The following is a 23,560-nucleotide window of genomic DNA, read 5'->3' on the forward strand; positions in this document are numbered from 1 at the left end:
CAAATCAAAGATTAAACTCTTTTCTAAGACAATAATCCATTTGTAACTATCAATAAAAAAAAATATATCAACAAGAAGCACAGGAAAAACAATAGATAAGCAGCCAAAAACCATCTTTACATGTTTGTTGGCTCATTTCATAAGAAATCATAAAATAATATCTACATTCCAACTAAATAAGAAAATAAAATCTACACTGAATTGAGAAGGGATAATTTTTCTATGCTTAGAAGGGTAGAAAAAGACTGAAGAACAGCAAGCATTAAGAAACTTACCCTAAAAAGAATTCTCACAGGAAAGGAGAGAATCTCTCTCTCTCTCAAAAATTTAGAGAAAGACTTTCACTACCCTGCTACAAAGTATATATATTAGATCCAAGAGGAACAAAAGAGACGGATCAAATTATCAAAATGAACGTAAGTGTAACCTATAATTTACCTACCGGACCATGATGAGCCCAATCTCTGATCATGCCCAGCCTCGTCCTAGAGCAAGGGCATGGGCCACGTCCAAACCCTCATGTCTTCTACAGAAATTGAACCAAAAAGTTAAAAACTCAATAAGGAAAGGAAGGGACCGGACCTGATCGGATCGGACTAGATGGGGCTCTACCCAGCCAAAAGTACCGGTTCGCTCGATTAACCAACCTAACTCGTCCTTTCACTTGCTGTCTACTTTGACATCTCCGCGCACACTGTCTTCCAAATCTAGACAATCAATCCTGCAACAACCCTTTCACACCCTTGTAGCCTCGTTATTCTCGCCCCCAATTGCCACTTCTTGCCTTAAATATTGATTCATTTCTCGCAAATCCATTGCCCAACTGCTTCTAACACCTTTAGGCTACAGCCTCCTTTTCCATCTTCTTGTTCTTCAACAATGGCAAGCACTGCTTTTGCTAATTCAGTACTTCCTTTTTCTTCTACACCTCGTAGTTCTCGACCCACTTGTAATGCATTTCCGCTTTCTCGAATTTCCCTTCCCAATTCCGGGTCTCATTTCCTTTCTACTAAGTTGAAGGAGGAGAAGAATTTTAGATTTTTCACTACCTATAGTTCTCCTGATGCTGCATCTGCTAAGGACCCAAAAGAAGAGGAAACTCCCATCGAGCTAAGTATGCATCATTTGGCATCTCTGATACGCAAAAATCTTATCATAGTTGTTATAGCTTTTTACTTTTTTGCTTTACAGAATATGCAGCCTATCCTACTGTGATGGACATTAATCAGATACGTGAGATTCTACCTCACCGGTGAGTTTTCTCTGGAAAAAGATGAAAAATAACATTTAAAGATCTGAGTTTTATCTTGTTTCTCGAATTCACATGTAATGATATATTGGTTGTCTTGATGGATTATGCGGGCCTAGTTGTGTTGTGGTTTCCAATGGGTGTTGTTGTTTGGTGCTATTTAGGTTTCCATTTCTCCTCGTGGACAGAGTGATTGAGTACACTCCTGGGGTTTCAGCTGTTGCTATCAAGAATGTCACTATAAATGACAATTTCTTTCCGGGACATTTTCCTGAGAGACCAATTATGCCTGGTGTGCTCATGGTTGAGGTATATACAAATTTGCACATATAAAGTTGTTCTTCTCTTTTTAATAGTTAATATTTTCTCTCCTACAGAAAATTTGTTTTTTTTTTTTCTACCATTTTAAGTGGGCTCTTCTGTCGTTGCACCTTGGATAACATATGTTAGACAATTCTATAGTTTTTATGATAAAAGGGCTATGTTATATCTGAATGAATAGTGATATCTAACTGGATTTCTTTTACCTCATTTACTAGCTTGCTGCCGTTTTTTGACTTAAGTCGCACAATGGTAGAAGTTGCAGTATTTCCTTTAGTTAATTGATTGTATTCTTTGTTTGATTGTTTCACTGTTAGTTCTAAGAAAGCTCCTTCTAGTGTATTTGACGACCAGTGTGAGTCACTGACTCACAGTTTCAATTACTTTTGTTGGCTTAATTTGCTAGGTCTGAAAAATATTTGGAAATTAGATAATTATTCAGTTTTAGCCCTTAAGCGGGTTGCTTTATTTTTATCATAGTAATTTGTAGAATTTCTGGTGGCTTGAAATCTTGCCGGAAACTGCTTGAAAATTTTATACAGCTGCTGTTTGAAAAAAATACTCATCTCATTGCCACTTGAAAAGTTTCTTGCTTATTAAGCTAAATAGCAGATAATGTTATTTTTAAAGATCATGCAGTATGGATGCTGTGGTCATGTATCAAAGTTTCCCTGATTAAGTAATTTGATACTTGAGGGTTGTTTATATGGGGTAACTAGAGATGAATCTATTAAATTATGTCGATGCCTTGGTAATTTTTGCTCTTCTGGTGCGCAAAGAAGCTAATATGGTACTAATAAACATTATTTTGATTGGTTAAACGTAAGTTGAAATGGAGGACTGAATTCTCTTTCTATAACTCTATTTTGAGGAATCCTGCTAGTTGGCTATTGTGTTTTTCTAAAGGGCCATCTCTGATTTATCCTTGGCATGCAGTTAGAATAGTTGCTGAAACTGTTTATCAATTTGTTTAATAAGCAATCTGGCTTTAGTATTTGATCAGTTATTCCAAGCAGATATTCTAATTGGCTGCTTTCAGATCGGAAGGAATTAGGAAATGTTGTAATGTTACCTAATGGACATATTTCTGCCTCCCCCTCTCCCCTTTGAGAATCAAGCCTTTAAGGATGATAATTGAGTAAAGCTATGTTTAAACTTGGTTAGAAAAATAATCTTCAGTGATGCATGATATATTTTTTTTTCCCTCTTAATGAATTTAATGTTGAGGAGAAGTTAAATTTCATATAAAAAGGACATTTTAGCTTCTGAATGCATATTGTATCAATTTCACATCTCTTGATGCTTTTTCACCATGTTCTCATCAAATGTCATAAAGATGTAGTTAAATGTCATATAAAGGGAACACAATTTGTCTGTTTGGCATTTTACTCAACATGTTTCGTTAAATGGATATGGATTTACTTTTGACATAACAAGTTAGATTTCTTCTTTAAATTCATGGCTTTGTTCAATCCCCGTTTTTGGTAAGAAGAAAAAAATGTATATCAAAGCTGGCACCATACAATGATTCAAATATCATTTATCTATTTCATACACAATATTTTTCAATTCCAGTGGAAGCCCACATATGTCTAATGTTTTCATATCCAAGCTAAGTTGTCATATTTGTTGGTGCTGGATAAATGCAGGCAATGGCACAAGTTGGTGGGTTGGTGATGCTGCAACCAGAAGTTGGAGGGTCTCGTGACAATTTCTTCTTTGCTGGAATTGACAAAGTGAGATTTAGGAAACCAGTAATCGCAGGTGACACCTTAGTTATGAGAATGACACTGGTGAAGCTGCAGAAACGCTTTGGAATAGCAAAGATGGAAGGAAAGGCTTATGTGGGACAGGACGTAGTTTGTGAGGGAGAGTTTTTGATGGCTATGGGCAGCGAATAATTTACTAGTTTTTAATATTTCTTTCAATTACTTTGTTTCCTCCTCTACTTTTTCTTGGTCTATTTTTTTTTTGGACTTGGGAGAGATTGGATTAGTCAGGGTTATGTCATATTTAGGTACTTGTCATCAAAGTTGAATGGAATTTTTCCATTTTAATTGAGTAGTGGACTCTGCAAGATCATCTTCGCTTATGCAGGGTTTATCTTTCATTGACATTCAGTTCTTGTAGGGCGTGTCTCGGCTGTTTCTAATCAAAGTGACATTTCAATCAAGTGTTTTCAAATGAGAAATTCAATTCTCAATCCTCTTTTTTTTTTTTTGCCTTTTCAGATTATGTGTACTGTCTGTGTTTGTGTATATGTTTACTGTGTAGGCTTATCTGGTTCAATCTTGTGCTTTTTTATTTTTTTTTTTCAGTATTTTTTTATTTCTTTGTATAAATGCACGAGCATATTAAACTATATGTTTGATAAATGTGTTCATGGTGTTTTACTTTAGTGCTCATTGTGTTTTGAAAGCTGCTTTTCAGGAGAAAAAAAGTTGCTTCATCCCTGAATTTAGACATAAATTAACAGATGTATTCTTCGTTTTCAGAATTGAATGCTTTATAAACATAGAGATAAGAAGTTTCTCTGTCCATTACCCTTCATTTTTTTTTATCCATCTTCAATCTCCCTTACATCTGTATGCTCAACATTTTTTTCCAATTTTTCTCCAGAAACCACTGCAGATCTTGAGAGTCTTAGATTGGCGCATTTCTTTGTACTTCAGCAGCTTCACACTTTCAACTCCTCTCTCTTTCCACTGGTTCCCATCCTTGTGAAACTGACATAGTTTCCCCAATAGGCGCAACAGTTTTCTCATGCAAATTATATCCTTCTGCAGTTGACAAGTGCAACTGTAATTTGATCTCTCTTTCCTGAGGAAACACTCCTCACTTCATTCAACTTTGGTATTGGTAACAAGTATGGTGCTCTTTATGAAAATTGCAATGGAGAAACTCTTTTCCCATGAGAAGTTCCTGTGTCTTGTGCATCATAATGCAGGTGCTTATTTCCAAAAATCATTTACCTGTAGGCTTCAACTTCCTCCTCCAAGAAATACTTTTCCCACTCCCTTCTTCCTAGAATCTCTTTAGGAATGTTCATTTCTTCAAAATCATAAGGAGATTTTGCCTCTTGGCATCACGAGCTGAATGCTCGGCTTCTAGGACTTGTTCCCAGCCTCTAATTATAATCATCATCAAACTATATATAAAATAATATTATAACTTTCCTGCTGAAATTTGGAGAGAACGAGAATGAGTCAAAGAATTGAGAGAACTCAAAATTACAGGTTTAAGGGGAAAGAGGAGTAAAATTAGGGATTTAACTTAAATTCAAATATTATTTTCAAAAAAAAAAACTTAAATTAAAGTATCATCAATTAAATCAAGTGTAAATGAATTATTTTATATACTATTAACTGTATTAATGGATTGACGTTGTTTTAACGGTTATAAAATATTGAAAATAAAACATTAATTTTTTTTAAAATAAAGGATACATAGGTTAATTATGTCATAATTTAAAAATATAAACATATATTATATCGTATGCACTCATTTAATCTAATAATAAGTAAAATAAATATGAAATATCTCATATTTTACTCTCACAATCCTTAATTTTCATTTTAAAAAAAATATAAAAAAATATATCATATTATATTATATTATTTAGTTTATGAAAAGCAAACTTATTTAAATAAAAATATTTTTAAAGAATTTTCAAAAGAAATATTACTGAATTTTTTAATTTTATTATAAAATTTAAGAGATATATAAATAAATTTATTGTACCTTTTGTTCTTTTATCGTTGTTGTTCTTAAAAATAATTGTTTACTTTTTTACTTTAATTTTTAATGTTATTATAATTGTGATGACAGCTGAGCCTCATGTATTTGAGGGAGGTCAAGTCCAAAGAAACGAAGCAAGTTCAAGGTTTCGAAAGTTCATTTTAGCAGGCCGACCCAATATTTTAAATCTCGATCCAAACACACAAGGCAGATTGGGTTATCCGCGAGCTTAGGTCCAATAACGAGAAATTCAGCTTCGTGACATGACGTGACGTGGTAAACGATAGCAGGCCCAGTCACTTCGTAACTCTATTCGCATGCATGCTGGAGAAATTGAATGGCCTCAGATATGGAGAGTTACAGGACTCTGCCGTTTTTGTACGTACGAATCTGTGTAATAGAGACAGATGGAACTATAACAGAAATGTCATTAGATGTCACTAACGAACAAAAAGAAACGAATAAAAGTAAGAAAATACATTTCTCTCTATCTAAACTTACAATCGCACGGTAAATTTTATTTTTTGAATATCAAAACATTAAATTGAATAAAATAATTAATTACCTTTTAAAATTCTTTGTTTTTTCTTTCATTACTGTTGTATTTTAAAATAAAAAACAGAGAAGGGAAAAGATAAAATAGCAAACTTTTCATAAATTCTAATGGATAAATTATAAAATATTAAATATATTTAAATTTTTATGTAATTCACACTCAAAATTAGAATAAAATGATTTTATTTAGTTAAATTGTAATTGTAATAAATTTGGATATTTTCTATTAACAATTGGAGTAGTTTTTATTATCTATTGGCTTGGTTAGGTTTAATTAAGAATAAAGAATTTAAAATATAAATTTTAACAATATTTTTTTATATGGAATATTTTAGTTTAAAAAATAAAACATATCTAAATTTTATCTATCACAATATATTGGCAATTTTAGAATTGGTTAAAATTAATATTGATGTTGCAGAGATTAAATTGATTACATGGTTGGATTGGAGTTACATTGTGATGGGCTAAATTTGTGAAGATGAGAACGCGAAGTGGTGAGTGTCCACAACAATCATTTTGAGTTCAAGTTAGTATACTGAATAAGAAAGTGAATACAATGAATTGCTTGGCCTTTTGTGTAAGAGAATAGCGTACTTTTGCTTCTGTAATTCTTCTTCTCTTATATTGTAATAATGTAAAAATAAATATAGTATTTCTCAATTATCCGATTGTGACGCGCCTGACTATTTGATAAAGGATATCCCCAGCTAATAGTAATTTTATACCAAAACTTACTCTATCGATAGAAGGGTGAGTCTTAACAATGAATTAGGTGTTAAGGTGTCTGGATCTTTCTTTTCTTGACTGGACCATGTTTTCCACTTATTAGATTATTGTCACATGACTCTATCTTATGGACGGCTCATGACTTACTTTGGACGATTGTTATGTAGTATCAGAAGTCCTTCGCTGGTCTTTGATTCTTCAGATTCAAAGGTTTAGAGCACGTGGCCTCCTGAAATTGGTTTTTTGGCTGCTCATGCTATTTCGTTCATCTAGCCCTTCAATAATGACTGCATTGCTTATCGTACTGCATTTAAAGCCTACCGTGAAAATCGTCTCATAAGAGCCTTCTTCTTCCCAAATACCATTTTTGCTCTCTCATGTGATCTTTTACTATAAAAAAGACTCATTCACAGTCTTTTTTCCGTTTATATTTCCTACGGTAATTTCCGTTTCCTTCTTCAATATGAATAGGAATAATACTTCTTCTCTTTTCCCTAGTGGGGATTCTGCTTCAAGCTCCTCCTCCGATGGTCCCATCTATGCTCTGGCTCCCATCATTCCGTTGAGGGAGGCTCCATAAAGTGAGAGTATTTCTATTAGTGACATCTCCTTTGCCCTATCGAAGCAGGATGTAGAACGCTTTTATAATACATATCGCATCCCTCGTGAGACCTTTCATATTTTTGCCCCTTCTCCCTGCGTTCATGTGAATGACTTGATTCCCATGGAAGGCACTATTATGGTCTTCGAGGAGTAGCTGAAGGAAGGTCTTCGGTTCCCATGAATCCATTTTTTGTCGGCATTCTTCGATTCTATAAACTTTCGATTACCCAGTTGCACTCCAATAGTAGAGAATTTTGGTGGCCTTCCGGTTCATTTGCCTTAATAATAATATCGAACCGAGTATAGCCCTCTTTTTTCAACTGTACGAGTTGGGTATCCGCAAAAATGAAGAATTTTGATATTTTAGCAGGCAAAAAATATCTGACCATATTTAACTGGATATCTTCTTCATTGAAGTGGTGGAAAAATAATTTTTTTATCTTTTATCTTCAAATGCTTGGGGGTTTTAGACGCCTTCAAACAAGTTGACACTTTTGAATGGAACCGGGTGGAACTAAGGAATGATGGGGTTCCACCAAGGAGGAAGGACGATGAAGGTTTAGCATCTCTTTTGACAATGGCCAGGTCTCTAAAGAAAATTGATATTATCCAAGTGGAGGAACACTGTTTTGTTCTGATAGAATCATCTTCAGGCGAGCCAGACTCGAGATCCTCACCCACCCCAGCCTCCCCAACTAAGGATCAGAGTACTTCTTATAACAACCCAGCCCAAACTTTTTTTTTTCTATAATTTTTCGACGTTCTCGTTGCAGCTAAATCGGATACAATTGCTAAAATAAGATTGGACCCTCGAGTACAATTGCTAAGATAGGATCGGACCCTCGAGTATTGTGATTTGCTAGTGTCTCGAGCGGTTTCACCTCGTCTCGGACGGGTAGCACTTTCCTTGCAGATTCACTAATTCCACATAATTTTTATGATTCAAGATGATTCTAATATCAATTCTAACAATCCAAACTGATCCAAATAACTTTTTGGCTTTACTTTTAATTTAGCCAAAATAATTAATCTAAATTATTTAATAGTTTCGTGCTAACTATATATTATATTTTTTTTATAATTTTCTAATAGGAGATTTTTTTTTTTTAATTTCAAACTGTCTTATTTATTTTTTTGTTTTTGTGCGTGTGTTGCCTATAAAGGTAAGACAATTGCCATGATATTTTAGTTTAAAAAATAAATATTTAAATTTCATATGTCATGTTATATCGTCAATTTTAAACTAGTTAAAATTATTATAAATATTTAATTATAATTATAATAAATTATAAAATTTAAGTATAATACACGAAATTTAAAAAATTAGATATAATTAAAAATTTACATTATATAAAACTAATTAATTAGACAAATATATATATAAGGATGATGATTATTTTGGTTATATGAGTGTGAGTTGTTATGTGTTATATATTTTAATTAAAATGATTTAACTTTAACGTTATTATTAAATATTTTTGAATTAGGTGTATTTTTTATTAAAATTTGAAATTAATATATAAGATTAATTTTTATACAATTAAAATTTAATTAAAATATCTCGATGGTATGAAATCTAATTTTAAATATTGAAAAATTGAATTTATACGAAATTTTATAAGCTGATTTTAAAATTTCTCTAAAATAAATATAAAATTAAAATATAAAAACATGGGAATATAATTTTTTTTAAATTATCATATAAAAATTAAAATTTGCGAGAGAGATTCACTTGTTAGAAATTATAATATGATATTATGTAATGTCTAAATAATTGTCTATTTGTCTGAGTTTAATATTTATTGATTTGAATTATCTGGAAGATTCGATTATGAAATAATAAAAAATAATAAAAATTATGATTTCGTAGCTCAATTGATTAGAGTGGTTTTATGAGCAGAAGGTTGCGGGTCTTTTAGTAAAAATATTTTTAAAGAATTTTCAAAATAAATATTATTGTATATTTTAATTTTAATTTTAAATGAGACTTACAGACTTAATTTAATGGCACGTGCATTTTCTATATTTTAGATATTTTAAATTCTATGCTTTTAATTATTTAAAAAAAATTAATTTTAAGTGATAAATTATAAAATATTAAATATATTTAATTTCACTGACTAAATTTACTTTATTTTATCAAATTGTAATTATAATAAATTTAGATATTTTCAATTAGCAATTGGAATAGTTTTTATTACATGTTGACTTGTTTAGATTTAATTAAGGATAAAGAATTAAAAAATTATATATATATATATACTAGAAGTATTTAATTATAATTACAATAAATTATAAAATTTAGGCATAATATACAAGATTTAAAAAAATAGATATAATTAAATATGTTTGAATTAGGTGTATTCTTATTAAAATTTGAAATTAATATAAAAGATTCATTTTTTTTTCCGATTGAAATTTAATTAAAATATCTTAATGCATATGAAATCCAATTTTGATCAGAGTTCATTGAATAATTGAATTTATACTAAATTTTATAAACTGATTTTAAATTTTCTCTAAAATTATACTTATTATTTGAATAATAGATATAAAATTAAAATATAAAAACATGGGAAAAATAGACTTTTTTTATAAAAAAAATATCATATAAAAGTTAAAGTTTGGGACAGATATTCGCTCATTAGAAATTAGAACGTGATATTTTATAATTTCTAAATAATTATTTGCTAGTCCGAATTGAACTGTTATCAATTTCAATTGTCTAATAAATGTTTAAAGTAATCAGAAATAAATAAACGTTGTGGTCCCGTAGCTCAGTTGGTTAGAGCGTTGGTCTTATGAGCCGAAGGTCGCGGGTTCGAGCCCCGCCGGGACCATTATATTTTTTCGCATCTCTTTATATTTTTTTTAAAAATGAAAATTTACGATTAATAATATAATATTGACCATGCCAACAATTGCGATTAATTGATAAATTTTATGTAATGTAAAATTAATTTAAATATATAAAAAATAATTTTAACTAATATATTAATAAAAAAATAAATAAAAATTAACGAGTGCTTTTTTTAATTAGTGATAAATCTTTTCCTCTTCCTGGTCCATGATAGATCTGGTTTTCTTTTGGGTCCCTTCTTGCTGGGCTCCCTGATGGGTCTCTCCATGTTTTACCTGGTGAAAGGATCTGTAAAATAAGAAAGAATGGTCAGGGGTCTACCGGGGGTGCCCCGGTGGAGGCCCTCCGACGCTCAAGTCAGATTTTATGGCTCAGAGTAGTATATTTAGGCAAGGGTTGCAGAAAAAATAAAAATGGTGTCCAGGAAGGAGAAGGAAGAAGAAGAGAGAGCCCCCCTTTTGCGTGGCCTCTACCGTGATATATATATCTGTCTCTCTGCCACAATACTAGTTGTCTTCTGCCGCCCAGCTCTGTATGTACGGATGTGTCAGGCGCCTGCTCCATGTGTAATGGCCATTAATTCTCCTCTGATACGCATGCGGAAGGACCCATCAGCGGGGCAGGTTAGTCATTTTCCTCTTTCTGGGCTGGGTTGAATGGTATGGCTGAAGTTGAGCCCGGTGAGGGCCTGATTATTGGGCCGAGAGGTTTGGACCGACTTGATTGAGGAGTCTAGGCAGAGTCCGGTCCTGTGACTGAGCGGGCTAGACCTGGCTCTCGAAGGGAATATTGAAGCCTTCGGATCATGGACTGTTTTCAGGGGTCTGGCCTTTAGGCCGGGGTGAAGAAATTCAGCAGTTATCAATTAGTAAAATAAAAATATAAAAATATTTTAATATAATTTTAAAATTTAAAGATATTTTAATTAGTTAAAATGAACTATAAAGCACAATATTAATTTTTTTTTAATTTTGACTAATAAATTTATGATAACATAAATAAAAATTAATAATTTTTTAATTGACAAAACAAAAATAAAAATATATTTTAATTAATTAAAATAAATTATAGAAATACGATAATAATTATTTTTATTATAAATAAGATATTAACTTATTTTTAAATTTTATAAATTATTCATCCTTCATAATCTAAGACAACAAATACGCAACTATTTGTCCCATTATTCTAAAATTGTTACTTGTTTAAAAATTTCAGTTAACTTTTAAAATATTTTAGATATTGTTTTGAACCTTAATATTATATTCTAAAATATTAAAATAATTATATTATACATTAATAAGATTAAGAAGAAATAATTAACTAAATTTTATTTCGAAGAAACAACAGTTATTGATGGGAAATAATAATTTTCTATTATAAATTAATAAAATCAATTAATATTATTAATTTTAAAAATTTTATAATAATTCATTTAAAAAATTTACCTTTCAAACAAAAAATTTAATAAATATAAAATGAATTGAATTAAATTTTTAAAATTTTTTTTATTCTAAATGAGAGGTAAGTGGTATCAATTTTGCATGAAAAAGAACTTAATGTTGATATGGGTGAAGTTGGCATTAATGATAATTATAATTTTAAAGAAAAGAGACATAAAATTATTTTTGAGATGAAGGAAAAATAAAAATGAAATCCGATTGTTTGATTCGGGCAAAAGCTTGCTTTCCAAGCTTGGCTTTACGCGTTTACAGAAGTCTAGTCAACTCTTATGCCACCAGCAAGAGCGTCGGTGACAAGCGAACCACGTTGAGATCAAGGTTTTTGTGAATGGAATCGATGAGAACTTGTGAGAATGGCTCTAATATATTTTTGATTTCATATACAAATAAATTTAAGGGAATTAATATTAATTTATAATAGATAAAATAACCTTCAATATTAAATTAAATGCTTTGAAATATTTTATTATTAGTGGTAAACTCAAGGTTATAATTGTAAATTTTGAATTATAACAACAATACAAGTTGCAACTTGTATAGATTCCTCTCTGTGTTCCATTCACTACTTGGGTGGTTCTTTGAATAGTTATCGGTGAATATTCTCATGGCCTGGGAAAGAGAAAACGGAGAATATTCTCACTGCGGCTTATACTTTCAATGTTTTATATATATATTTAGATTTGTTAAGTGAAATTTTATTTTGTCTCCATGCAGTTATTTTGATTTGGTGTTTTATTCTCTAGGTAGAAATATACAAAATATAAAAATTAATGATTATAAAAAAAACAAGTAATTATTTATTAATGCTAAAATATAAAGTTTAATTAATTGCTATTAGGTCATATAAATTATCAAAATTAACAGTTTATTCATTTTTATTCTTTAATTGTTTATAAAAAATAGTTAACTTGTATAAGTGTTAATTTAAATATTTATATAATTCAATTATTAATTATCTATGCTATTTAATTTTATAATTTTAAATATTTAATTTATTTAATTAAAGAAAAATTAGGTTGATGTTTAGAGTTGATTTTATAAAACGCAGTAAACTTTTAATTAACTTTTAAAAATAAATTTAGTTTTACTAAAATATAAGGATTGAATAGTAATTTTTCTCGTGAGAGACAACGGGCCTGGTGATTTGCTTGCTGAGGAAGCAGAGCATCTTTAGAGCAGAGTTTGTCACGTGTGAACAAGCATTCAAAAATCTTCTATAAATGCGATTCCACCTCCCTCCGCTTTTCCCATTCCATTTTCGAGGATCCTTACTGGTACTTTTTGTGTTTGAGGCCTCGAACCAAACACCTTGCAGCCACCATGTTTTCTCAAGGAAACATGCCTCAATCAGTGTCCACATTGTTTTCTGCCTACGCCTCCCTCGCAGCTTCCGTCATGCTGGTTCGATCCATGGCCAATGAATTCATCCCTTATGAGCTTCGCTCTTATCTCTCCTCAGCCATTCACTACCTCTTTACTCCTCTTTCTACAAATCTTACCCTCGTCATCGACGAATATAGCGGCATCACCCGCAACCAAGTGTACGACGCCTCTGAAACCTACCTCCGTACTAAAATTAGCTCCTCTACTGACAGGCTTAGAGTCAGTAAGACCCCTAGGCAGAAGAATTTCTCTGTCGCTATCGAAAAAGGAGAAGAAGTTAATGATGTTTATGAGAACGTGAAGCTGAAATGGAGGTACGTTTGCACCGAGCCTCAAAACAACAATCATCACTATTCTGGTGGTGGTGAAAAGAGGTGTTTCGAGTTGTCATTCAACAAGAAATTTAAGGACAGAGTTATGGGTTCTTATTTGCCTTTTGTTATGGATAGAGCTCATGTAATTAAAGAGGAAGAGAAGGTGGTCAAGCTTTATAATCGCGAATGTCCAATGGGAGATGAGGATGGGGGTGGTGGCATGTGGGGTTCAATTAATCTTGAGCATCCAGCTACTTTTGATAAGATAGCCATGGATTCCGAGTTAAAGAAGATGATAATCGACGATTTGGAGATGTTTGTGAGGAGAAAAGAGTTCTATAAAAAAGTGGGTAAAGCTTGGAAACGTGGGTATTTGTTGTATGGGCCTCCTGGGACTGGGAAATCTAGTTTGATTGCAGCTATGGCTAACTATCTCAAGTTTGATATATATGATTTGGAGCTCACTAGCATATATTCTAATTCTGATTTGAGGAGGATTTTGTTGTCCACTACAAATCGCTCTATATTGGTGATTGAAGATATTGATTGCAGTGTAGAGATGCAGGATCGGCAGCAAAATGTGGACTTTGAAGCTTCCTGTTCCAGCTCGAGGGTCAGTGCTAGTTTCTCTTCATCCTTTATTTAACTGCCTAGTTTGTTTGTTTGTTTGTTTTTCTTTTTTTTTACCTCTTTGGAAAAATGAGAAACCTGTTCGCCTGTGCAAAGTTGAAATATATACAAAAATTTAAAAAAATAAAGTTTTGTGTTTGAAACGATTCTTTAACTGAAAATTAAATTTTAGAATTTAATTTCGTAAAATATTTTAAATTATTTTCTGCAATAATTTTTTAGCGGAAAATATTTTGTTTAATGATTAAAATTATATTATGAAATCTTCACATTTAAAAAGGAAATAATTGTATCAAAATAATAATTATTATGGTAGAATTTGTTATATCATTATAAAATAAATAACATTGCACAATAATAAATTTTATTAGTAAAATTTGATTTTTAAATATATTTTAAGAAATACATTTTTTTAAAAAAAATTCGATTAATATTCTTTTATTATTGGAAGATGAATTTTTTAATACTTTTTATCAAACGAAAAACACGGAGGTTTTATTTTTTATTAAAAAAAAACAAGTAAAAAGACTAAGGACTGTAATGAAGCTTAATTTTCTAAAATTTTTTGTTCCTGCAGCTGACGCTCTCGGGTATACTGAATTTCATTGATGGGTTGTGGTCGAGCTGCGGTGATGAGAGAATCATTGTGTTCACCACCAATCACAAGGATCGGCTTGACCCTGCTCTGCTTCGTCCAGGTAGAATGGATGTGCACGTTAACATGTCTTACTGTACCACTCAAGGTTTCAGTCTTCTAGCCACTAATTATCTTGGCGTCCAATGTAAGTATCACCGTCTCTATGGAGAAATTGAAGGCCTAATGGAGAATACGAGCGTCACCCCTGCAGAGGTGGCAGAGGAGCTTATGAAGAGTGAGGATGTTGATATTGCTCTTGATGGACTTGTAAAGTTCCTTAAACGGAAGAGTAGTGAAGCCAATGAAACCAAGGATGAACCGAATGGAAAAGTTGAAGATCAAGAAACTAAGAGGCTAAAATTAAATGATGACGAAAAGAATTTACCAATTAACAATAAAAGGAGAATTCTTCGAGCTGTAAGAACTGCAAGAGGAAGAGATAGGCAACGGTGACCACTATTGTAATAAAATCGTGCCATCACAGTCAAAACAAATGTTCATTTTGCTTTTTATCAATGGCTTGAATAATTTTTCTCTTTATGGCCCTCTAATCAGTAGCTTTCTTACAATAGTGTTAATAGCAATTGAGTTCCTGTATAACTTACACAGAAGTAACTGATAGTCAGACAATGTATGTCCCGGAACAATAAGTGGAGCGATTATTCCTTCTTACAATATGGGCTAATCCCCATTTATTTAACAACAGAAGGCCCTGCATGTGCTGGTTGTCTGATATGTAGTGTACTAACTGAACAAGTAAAGATGCTGTTGGCAGGGCTGTATAAAGTGGCAAACCTTTGGCCGAATAAAGAGGCAACACAGCAACACCTTTATGTATGCCCACATGAGGGCATTGTAAGTTTGCGTATGATATAATTTTCAAAATTTTTTTGGCTTTGGAAATTTTTGTTTCAGTTCAACTGCAGCCTTCAAATTAGAAGTAAATTTGAAGAATGATATATCAGATGAGGAATGCATCACTGATAAACTATTAGTGCTCTCTCTGGGTGCTTAACCATCAAATGCCTATACATCAGGTAATTGCTTATATCTATATCAAATGCAATGTAATTTGTGGCATCTCCAATTTTGGCCCAGGTTTTCCAATTGTGTTGATATGAAAGTGATTAATGCAGTTGTCACAGTGGACAGAAATTATCACATCTGCTGTAAATTTATTGATATGAACATTATTCAGCTGTTTAAACATTTAGCTTCTCTTTCAGAGGATATCTAGCAATATAGACTTAGAATCTCTATTAGGAGTATGGGGTTTGAATTCCACTGGATTTTGTCGGAGAATTTTATTGGAGGGGGGAGAGCTACTCTTCATTGTGTAGCTCATCCAATGAACCAATGAAAGAAAGGAAGAAAAACATTTAGCTTGAATATAATGTTTGGAACTTAAAATGCCCTTTTCTTTTTTGTTGTATATTATCAAATGAATTTGACTTTGTATCCAATTTGGGGCTCTCCTTTTGTGGATTTCCGTAGCCATTTGTAAAGTTGGCTACATGTCTAGTCTACTCTTTTTTTGAGACTTTTATGCTTAGGATATAGGAAACACATTCATATGGAGTTGCATCCTACTTTGAAATTTAATTCATCCATTTATTGTAGAGAGAGTATTTTTGGTCTGGTTGCTTTGCAAGGAAGGTGTACATGTCTGAATACATCTTCATTTACTCTCTCATTATTGCTGTTTCATGAACTTCCATTCTGAACATTGTCTTCTGAAAGAGCCTGGTCTTCCATTCTGAACATTGTCTTCTGAAAGAGCCTGGTCCAAACCCAAATAACTTTTGTACTCACTTTCGATTTGGCTTAAAATGATTAACCTAAATTATTTAGTAATTTCGTGCTAGCTATATACAATTTTAATTTTTCATAAACAGCTAATGTGGAATTCTTTCGTAAACCGCCTGATGGGTGATTCTTTCCCAGCAGGCAGCTGAACGTGTCACATCTTCTGATCTAAACTTTTCTTCCTCCACGTAGTGATTACTTATTCCTGCAAGTTTGTAGAATTTGGACAAACAAGGGGAAGTATTAGTGACAGGGTGGCAGATGTAGGTAACCGCGTGGATAGTAATAGGAAAGCACTGGATATTCTTATTTTCATTATTGTAATTATTGTGTTTTAGCATGCCCCTTTATCCTTGGATTTCCTTTGTTTGATGCCCCCTCTTCAGATTTTAAAGTGGTAAAATAATTTATTTTGAAATTCCATGCCATCGATCAACAATAAAGCAGTTAGGAAGCTCGATACAAACATTCTTCAGGTATTACCAGAGGAAAGATGCTCTATTTTGAAATTGTGTGCCATCGATTGACAATGAACCTGCTGGAAACCTCCCCGTTACAGATATTAAAAAAGCGAACTGAATCATTACGAAGAACTTCTATCTGCCTGTGAAGGTAAGTCCAATGTCATTCTCTTTACTGTTGCTTTTAACAGACTACAAGGACCGTTAACACTCATTATATTTATATTTTTATTTTTATTTTTGGGTAAGTTCAAGTAATATCAGAACATTTTGCATACAGTTCTTATTTCATCCGCATTGTTGCACTTTATGCGATACATTACAAGCCCACAAAATATCCTGTTGTGCACTTCAAAGCCCAAGAGTTGAGGAATCATGCCACTGTAACCCTTCAATAATAGAAGGGAAAAAGTATGTGGCTTCTATGCATCAGTTGTTCGGTAGATTGGAGAATGATAATTGGAGAAGCCACATCTATAGACTTGTGCAGAAAAAGATGCACCTGCCTGGAATGTGGAAAATTGAGCTTGCATAATAGTATAAATTTGAGAATCTGAGCTATGGTGCTGGAGCTTTATGATAGGTAAAGATGCATTTTTTGATCTCATATATCTAGTTTCTCAATTTTCAAACTCGTATCTTTGTTGAGAAATCCCGAGATTATTGCAATCCAAAAACGCAGCAAAAAAATAAAATTTCTCTGATTTCATTTTTTCAGAATCCGAGTGCTTCGTTTAATTTACAAGAAGGATATAAAACTAACCTGTTAATCTCGTTGAGAAGATACAATGTTGGACTGATGGTACTGCTTTTTCAAATGAATACCCTCTATGTATCCACACGAACATTTTTTATCTTTCTAAAGTGCTAGCTCTCTCAAAGATAGATAAATTATGTGCTTCACAATTTGCAGCTTTTTAGACTGAGTTTTCTAAAAATTGTACATTCCACAATTCGTAGAAGGGGTATTTATATGTTTCAGTTTTTTATTTTTTCCACAGCTCCTTTTCCTAACAAGAGTTTATGTTTTTTTCCCATAACTCCTTTTCCTAAAAGGAATTGTATTCATAACCCACCATTACAATCTCGCAGATACTCAAATATCTTATGTGATAGATCATTTATTTGTAACAGTTATAGATAGACTGCAGATCTTTTAAATATTATTATATCATAATAATAAATAATTAATAATAATAACACTTTATTATTATTAATTATATTAATGGTTAATAATAATAACACTTTATTATTATTAATTATATTAATGAGCTTTGGATTTTTAGCCCATTAATATGATATAGCACATCAACAACGTTCTTTTGCGTGTGACCCAATAGGCTCACATTAATTGGCGATAGATCCAGTTCCACAAGGCCCATAAGTCATAAGTGGCCTCTAGCAATACATTATGACTATCCAACTAATATGAAGATCAATAGTCCGATAAAACCTAATAAATATAACATGAATTAATTCCTTTGTCACACGATATCTAGTTTGAACATAAGTCATGGTCAATGTCAAACTTATAGTGTTCAAACTTATGATTTCTCGATTTCTAAGTAGACCGATAAAAATCAAATGGTATTGACCATACTATCAATTCATTTGAGCACGGCCATACATTTCTCAGTCTCACTTATCGAGGGGCCCAGAAGATATATCTCTCGGAGAGAAGGACAAATCCTATCTTGATTGTTCATTATCCTCTACATAATTTCTATCATGCTCAATCATAACCTTTATGATTGTCCGATTAAAGACAATATTTGGTTATGTCAAAACATAATAGTCCTCATGTCGGAAACTATGACAATCTCAAGTCAAAGTATTAAGATATAACTATTTTAAAATTCACTTATGACAATAATCCATGTAGTGATCTCAGTACGGGTCCATCCAATACTTTGTTCTCTAATAAGTATCTATAATTATTAAATTATATCAGCATATACATAATTATCTCATGATTATAAATCAATAATCATATTAGTTATATATTATTATTATCAACATAATAATAAGCAACTATGGATGATAATTATTATTATATAACATGCAAACAAATAATAATGATAAAAACATCTTTTATTAATAACCAAAACAATATAAAAAATGTCCAAAATAATGGTTTAGGGCATATACACTAATAATCTTTATCCAGATATCTCTATAATATTCATTCAACTAGAGAAAACTTCATCTGACTTAAATTGTGAAAATTCTATACTGATATTTAATGGTTAAATTTATTTAAATAGTAAAAAATATATATATTTTTTTAATTTGAGTTATATATAAATTGATCAAACTACTCAATTTAACATGATCTTAAATTTTGTAGAACAGATAATATTATATGATCGTATATGATTTAAATTAAATATAAAAATTGAGGAGGTAAGGTGAATTTGAGAAATTCATTTTAAATTGAAAATGGTTGTCTTAAGAAACACAACATGAGTTTTTCTTTTCCTAAATTTCAATACCGCATATTTATAATAATAAATATTATTCTAAAAACTATAACAATAAATTAGAAGGCGTGGCCATGGAGCACAGTTCTCTATACAGTGCACGAATATTTGCCAATCGTTGACTGTGTTTTATAGTTCTTTAGCAAGGTTGCCTTATATTTGCCTTAATTTTACTGCTTTTTTGCATGGTTTTCTGTGACTATCTATTAAAATTTTTCTATCCTTCTGTGTTTCTTTTCCTTTGCTTGCTTCGGTGTCTTAAATGCAATTTTGTGCATGGACTAAGTGCTAAAAAAATAAATATTGCAGAGATATTTGGGTAAGATTGCATTAAATATTTTCAGATTAACCCTGCCTTCTTATGCCTTTTGCTCGGTGAAAGATGTGCTTTAACTATCAATACAAAATCTCTATCATTTAGTTCTGTCAGTTTGTGAGGGAGAAGAGAAAGTGTAGAGATATATGGATAAGGATATGTATTACATACTATGAGATTTGCTTTGCCTTCTTTTACTCTGTGCATTCTATTGGAGATACGTGTCAAATTAATCACAGTATGCAATTGTATTTCTTCTGTGTTCCTGCTTTAGTGCTTAAACTTGTATTATTATTTTGGGATTGCATTCATCAGTGACTCAAATTATACATTATCTCAGAACATATGCTGTTCAAATTTAATAGAATTAATGTTTCATGAGGAAAGCAGGACAAATGATAGCTCTGCATTTGACATAATCAATTTTTAAGCAAGGGATTCAGTTAGCAGTAAGCAAGAGCATGTTTTGCACTTCAACGAGCATTTTGTGATTCTTCTACCATACATCCATTACTCATAGTCATAGATGTATTTTGCGGCGGCTGAAGTTGTGATAAGGGGAAGGTTTGCGGGAAGAGGAAGCTGAGGATGAAGAGGGCTCGAGCACAACGAGGCGCTCGCAGAGGCTTAAGGGGCAGAAGCGGGTGAATTGCCAATGTGGATGACGGTCGCAAAATACTGACAAATTATACAAAAAGAAAGCCACTAACCTTTGTGTTTGATGGTGCATGTTCATATTCCAACTTTGCTAAAGCATGAGCTGGAGCATTTCCCGCCAGAGGAACAGGGGACCAATTATAAATTTGAAGACCAGCTGAACATCCATAACAATCCTCTTGCCCAACGCCTAAGCTTGTTGCAAGCCCCTCGCCAGTCTACAACAGTTTTACTATCAAATTCAACGATCACATATGGAAAGCCCAGCTCAAGAGTCGGTTGGCTTGGAGACCATCAATCAAAGCTTTTCTTTTCTATGATAGTTTCTTACCTCTCAAAATAAAATAAAATAATTTTAATATTTTATTATAATTTTTGTCCTAATTTTCATTTAAAAATTTATTTTCTCTTTAATTATATGGATAAGGATATGTCCGGAAATCCGGACCGCTACCGGCGCTAGGATCCGGGTCGACTTAAGGCCGCCGGGACCCGTAGCAAGCCTGACATATAACCTGTAAACCTGTATAATCCCATACATGATCAACCACATGCATAAAAATTAAAACTTTTCTTTCCATAAGCATCAACCAAACTCAACCTGTGCATAACGTTAACATAACATTGATCCCTCTGTGGGATCTCATCTGTGCCCCCAATGGGCAACATAACATCTGTTGAGTTGGTATACATAAACATCATATAAATCTCTAAGATCATGTTTAAAAGGGATACAACAATCTATGGTCAAGCACACCTCTAACATCCATAAACATCATCTCATAACTATACTGATTAATACTTTACATTACAATTTGATCATGTCCATTGCTAGCTATTACATAAGCATGACTTCTTTACTCTATCCGGACTCCTGCACTATACTGTACCTGCAAGCCTGGGGGGTAAAGGAGAGGGGTGAGCTAAAAGCCCAGTGAGTAGAGCTATTAAAACACGTTAACACTATGCTCTATGAAATGCATCATAACACAAACAGTTCACATAAAGGTTGAGTGAACTCGTCACCAATTAGTCCAAGTTAACTCTGTGCCAGGCCTGTAGAATGGGGTCCTGGTCTTTCCTGTTAGAACATACATTACTTACCATATTCCCAGGGCCTCCTCTGGCTCCTGGTCTTCAAGTCCCATAACCGTGCTAGACCATAGGATGGAATCCTGGTCTTTCCTTACTCTGTGCCAGGCCTGTAGACTGGGGCCTGGACTTGCTTACTCTGTGCCAGGCCTGTAGCATGGGGCCTGGTCTTCCTGTCTTGGACTAACTGGGTCATCCGACATTCACCCACAACAACAATAATTTATGCAATGCGGCATATTCGTGAAAACTAATGCAATCATCCTATTGCATAATCATGATGCATGAAACATGATAAAGCATTTAATTTTAAAAGATTAAGTTTTAGTTCCACTCACATCTGGCTGACTCTGACAACACCGAAGCAGCTGAACTCACTGCTGGGGTCCGCGGTTCCTCGGGTCCGAACCTACACAGGTGGACTCAAATGAGGGACCAAACATACTTGAACATAACTATAAACTACTCCCCAAAAACCCCCTAAAACATCCTGAAAGCATCACATAAAAACATGCAAGAAATGGCTGAACAGGGCACTTTCGGTGGCAGGTTCGGCGGCCGAAAGTCCCTCCAGAGCCGAAAGTCAGGCAGGTTCGGCGGCACCTTCGGCGGCCGAAACTCCTAGACAGAGACGAAACTCATGCATGTTCGGCGGCACTTTCGGCGGCCGAAACTGCCCGACAGAGACGAAAGTCTCCCTTTCGGGGGCAAGCTTCGGCAGCCGAAAGGCTGCCTTCCCAGCCATGTTCGGCGGCCGAAAGTGCCTTCGGCTGCCGAACCTGGTTCCTGCCAAGGGCAGAAACTTGGCTCCCTTTGCACATTTCGCCTCCAAACCTTAAATCATGCATATAGCTCAACTAAAACATGCATACAAGTTCCTAGGGGTCTCAAAACATCAAATACCCCAACTACAACACTTCAAACATACTCAAGCAAGCCACATTGTTCAAAACATCAATATAGACCCATAAACTCAACATATACCCTACATGCATTTCTACCCATAGATCTTGCATAAAACTTATTTAAAACACATAAGGAGCTTAAGATCGGCCCTTACCTCTTGAAGATCGAGAGGGAGACGACCTAAACTTGGAGATCCACGAAAATGAGCTCCTGAGTTCCCAAAGCTCCAAAACTTGTTTCAAAAGCTTAAATCTTCCAAACCAAGTGAAAACAAGTGAAAATCTTGAAAGATTTAGAGGAAGAACATCAAAAATGGGTGAGGGACGGCGGAGAGCTCACCTTGGTCGAAAATGGGAAAAAGCTCGCCCGTTTTCGGCTAAGGGACCCTTTTATAGTGGCTGGCCAGACCACGTTCGGGGGCCGAATGTGCCTCCGTATGCATGCCATGTTCGGCGGCCGAACATGAGGTTCGGCGGCCGAACCTGGACTTCCCTCACTCATGCTTTCGGGGGCCTAACGTGCCTCCAAAATGCATGCATGTTCGGCGGCCGAACTTGACTTTCGGCGGCCGAACCTGGGTTTTCCTCCAAAGACTTTTCATGTAAAAACTCATTTAATTTCTTACTTAAAAACATGAAATACATGAAAACATTTCATAAAATCATAGTTTTACCCTTCTAGAGGTTTCCGACATCCGAGGTCCCACCGGACGGTAGGGATTCCGATACCGGAGTCTAGCCGGGTATTACATTCTCCCCCCCTTAAGAACATTCGTCCCCGAATGTTCCTCGCCTAGTACATGCATATCATAAAACGTAACATACATACTAAACACGTAGAAACTAACCTTAAAAGAGATGAGGATATTGCCGGAGCATAGACTCCCGTGTCTCCCAAGTGCATTCTTCTATATTGTGGTGGTTCCACAGGACTTTCACCATCGGAATTTCCTTGTTTCTCAGCTTCCTGATCTGGGTGTCTAGGATCCGTACTGGCTGCTCAACATAGGTGAGATCCTCTTGGATCTCCACATCAGGCTCACTAAGAACCTTGCTCGGATCTGACACGAACTTTCTCAACATAGAAACATGGAAAACCGGATGGATTCTCTCCATTGAAGCAGGTAAATCCAGCTTGTACGATACATTCCCAATCTTTTGCAAGACTTCGAAGGGTCCGATGTACCGCGGAGCCAGTTTACCCTTCTTCCCGAACCGAACCACTCCTTTCATTGGAGACACCTTGAGCAATACCAGATCCCCCTCCTGAAACTCTACTAGCCTTCTGCGGATGTCTGCATAACTCTTCTGTCTGCTTGCAGCTGTTTTGATTCTTTCTCTGATCATGGGCACCACCCTGC

The 23,560-nt window shown here is 33.7% G+C and overlaps 2 protein-coding genes and 1 non-coding gene across 3 annotated transcripts; all 3 read left to right on the forward strand.

The window, feature by feature from the left end:
- Positions 1–625: 625 nt before the first annotated feature.
- LOC110615569 (3-hydroxyacyl-[acyl-carrier-protein] dehydratase FabZ) lies at positions 626–3,773 on the forward strand. Its single transcript, XM_021757505.2, has 4 exons — positions 626–1,114; positions 1,192–1,252; positions 1,414–1,558; positions 3,220–3,773. The coding sequence occupies exons 1-4, from the start codon at positions 880–882 to the stop codon at positions 3,469–3,471; spliced, it is 693 nt and encodes a 230-aa protein (XP_021613197.1). The 5' UTR covers positions 626–879; the 3' UTR covers positions 3,472–3,773.
- A 6,188-nt stretch (positions 3,774–9,961) lies between these two features.
- TRNAI-UAU lies at positions 9,962–10,035 on the forward strand. Its single transcript has one exon. It is a non-coding gene; the product is annotated as a tRNA-Ile (tRNA).
- A 2,727-nt stretch (positions 10,036–12,762) lies between these two features.
- On the forward strand, positions 12,763–15,157 carry LOC110619137 (AAA-ATPase At2g18193). The gene is made up of 2 exons (XM_021762396.2): positions 12,763–13,828; positions 14,423–15,157. The coding sequence occupies exons 1-2, from the start codon at positions 12,839–12,841 to the stop codon at positions 14,933–14,935; spliced, it is 1,503 nt and encodes a 500-aa protein (XP_021618088.1). The 5' UTR covers positions 12,763–12,838; the 3' UTR covers positions 14,936–15,157.
- The last annotated feature ends 8,403 nt before the right edge of the window (positions 15,158–23,560 follow it).

Source organism: Manihot esculenta, chromosome 1 (genome assembly GCF_001659605.2).
Source record: "Manihot esculenta cultivar AM560-2 chromosome 1, M.esculenta_v8, whole genome shotgun sequence".
NCBI lineage: Eukaryota > Viridiplantae > Streptophyta > Magnoliopsida > Malpighiales > Euphorbiaceae > Manihot > Manihot esculenta.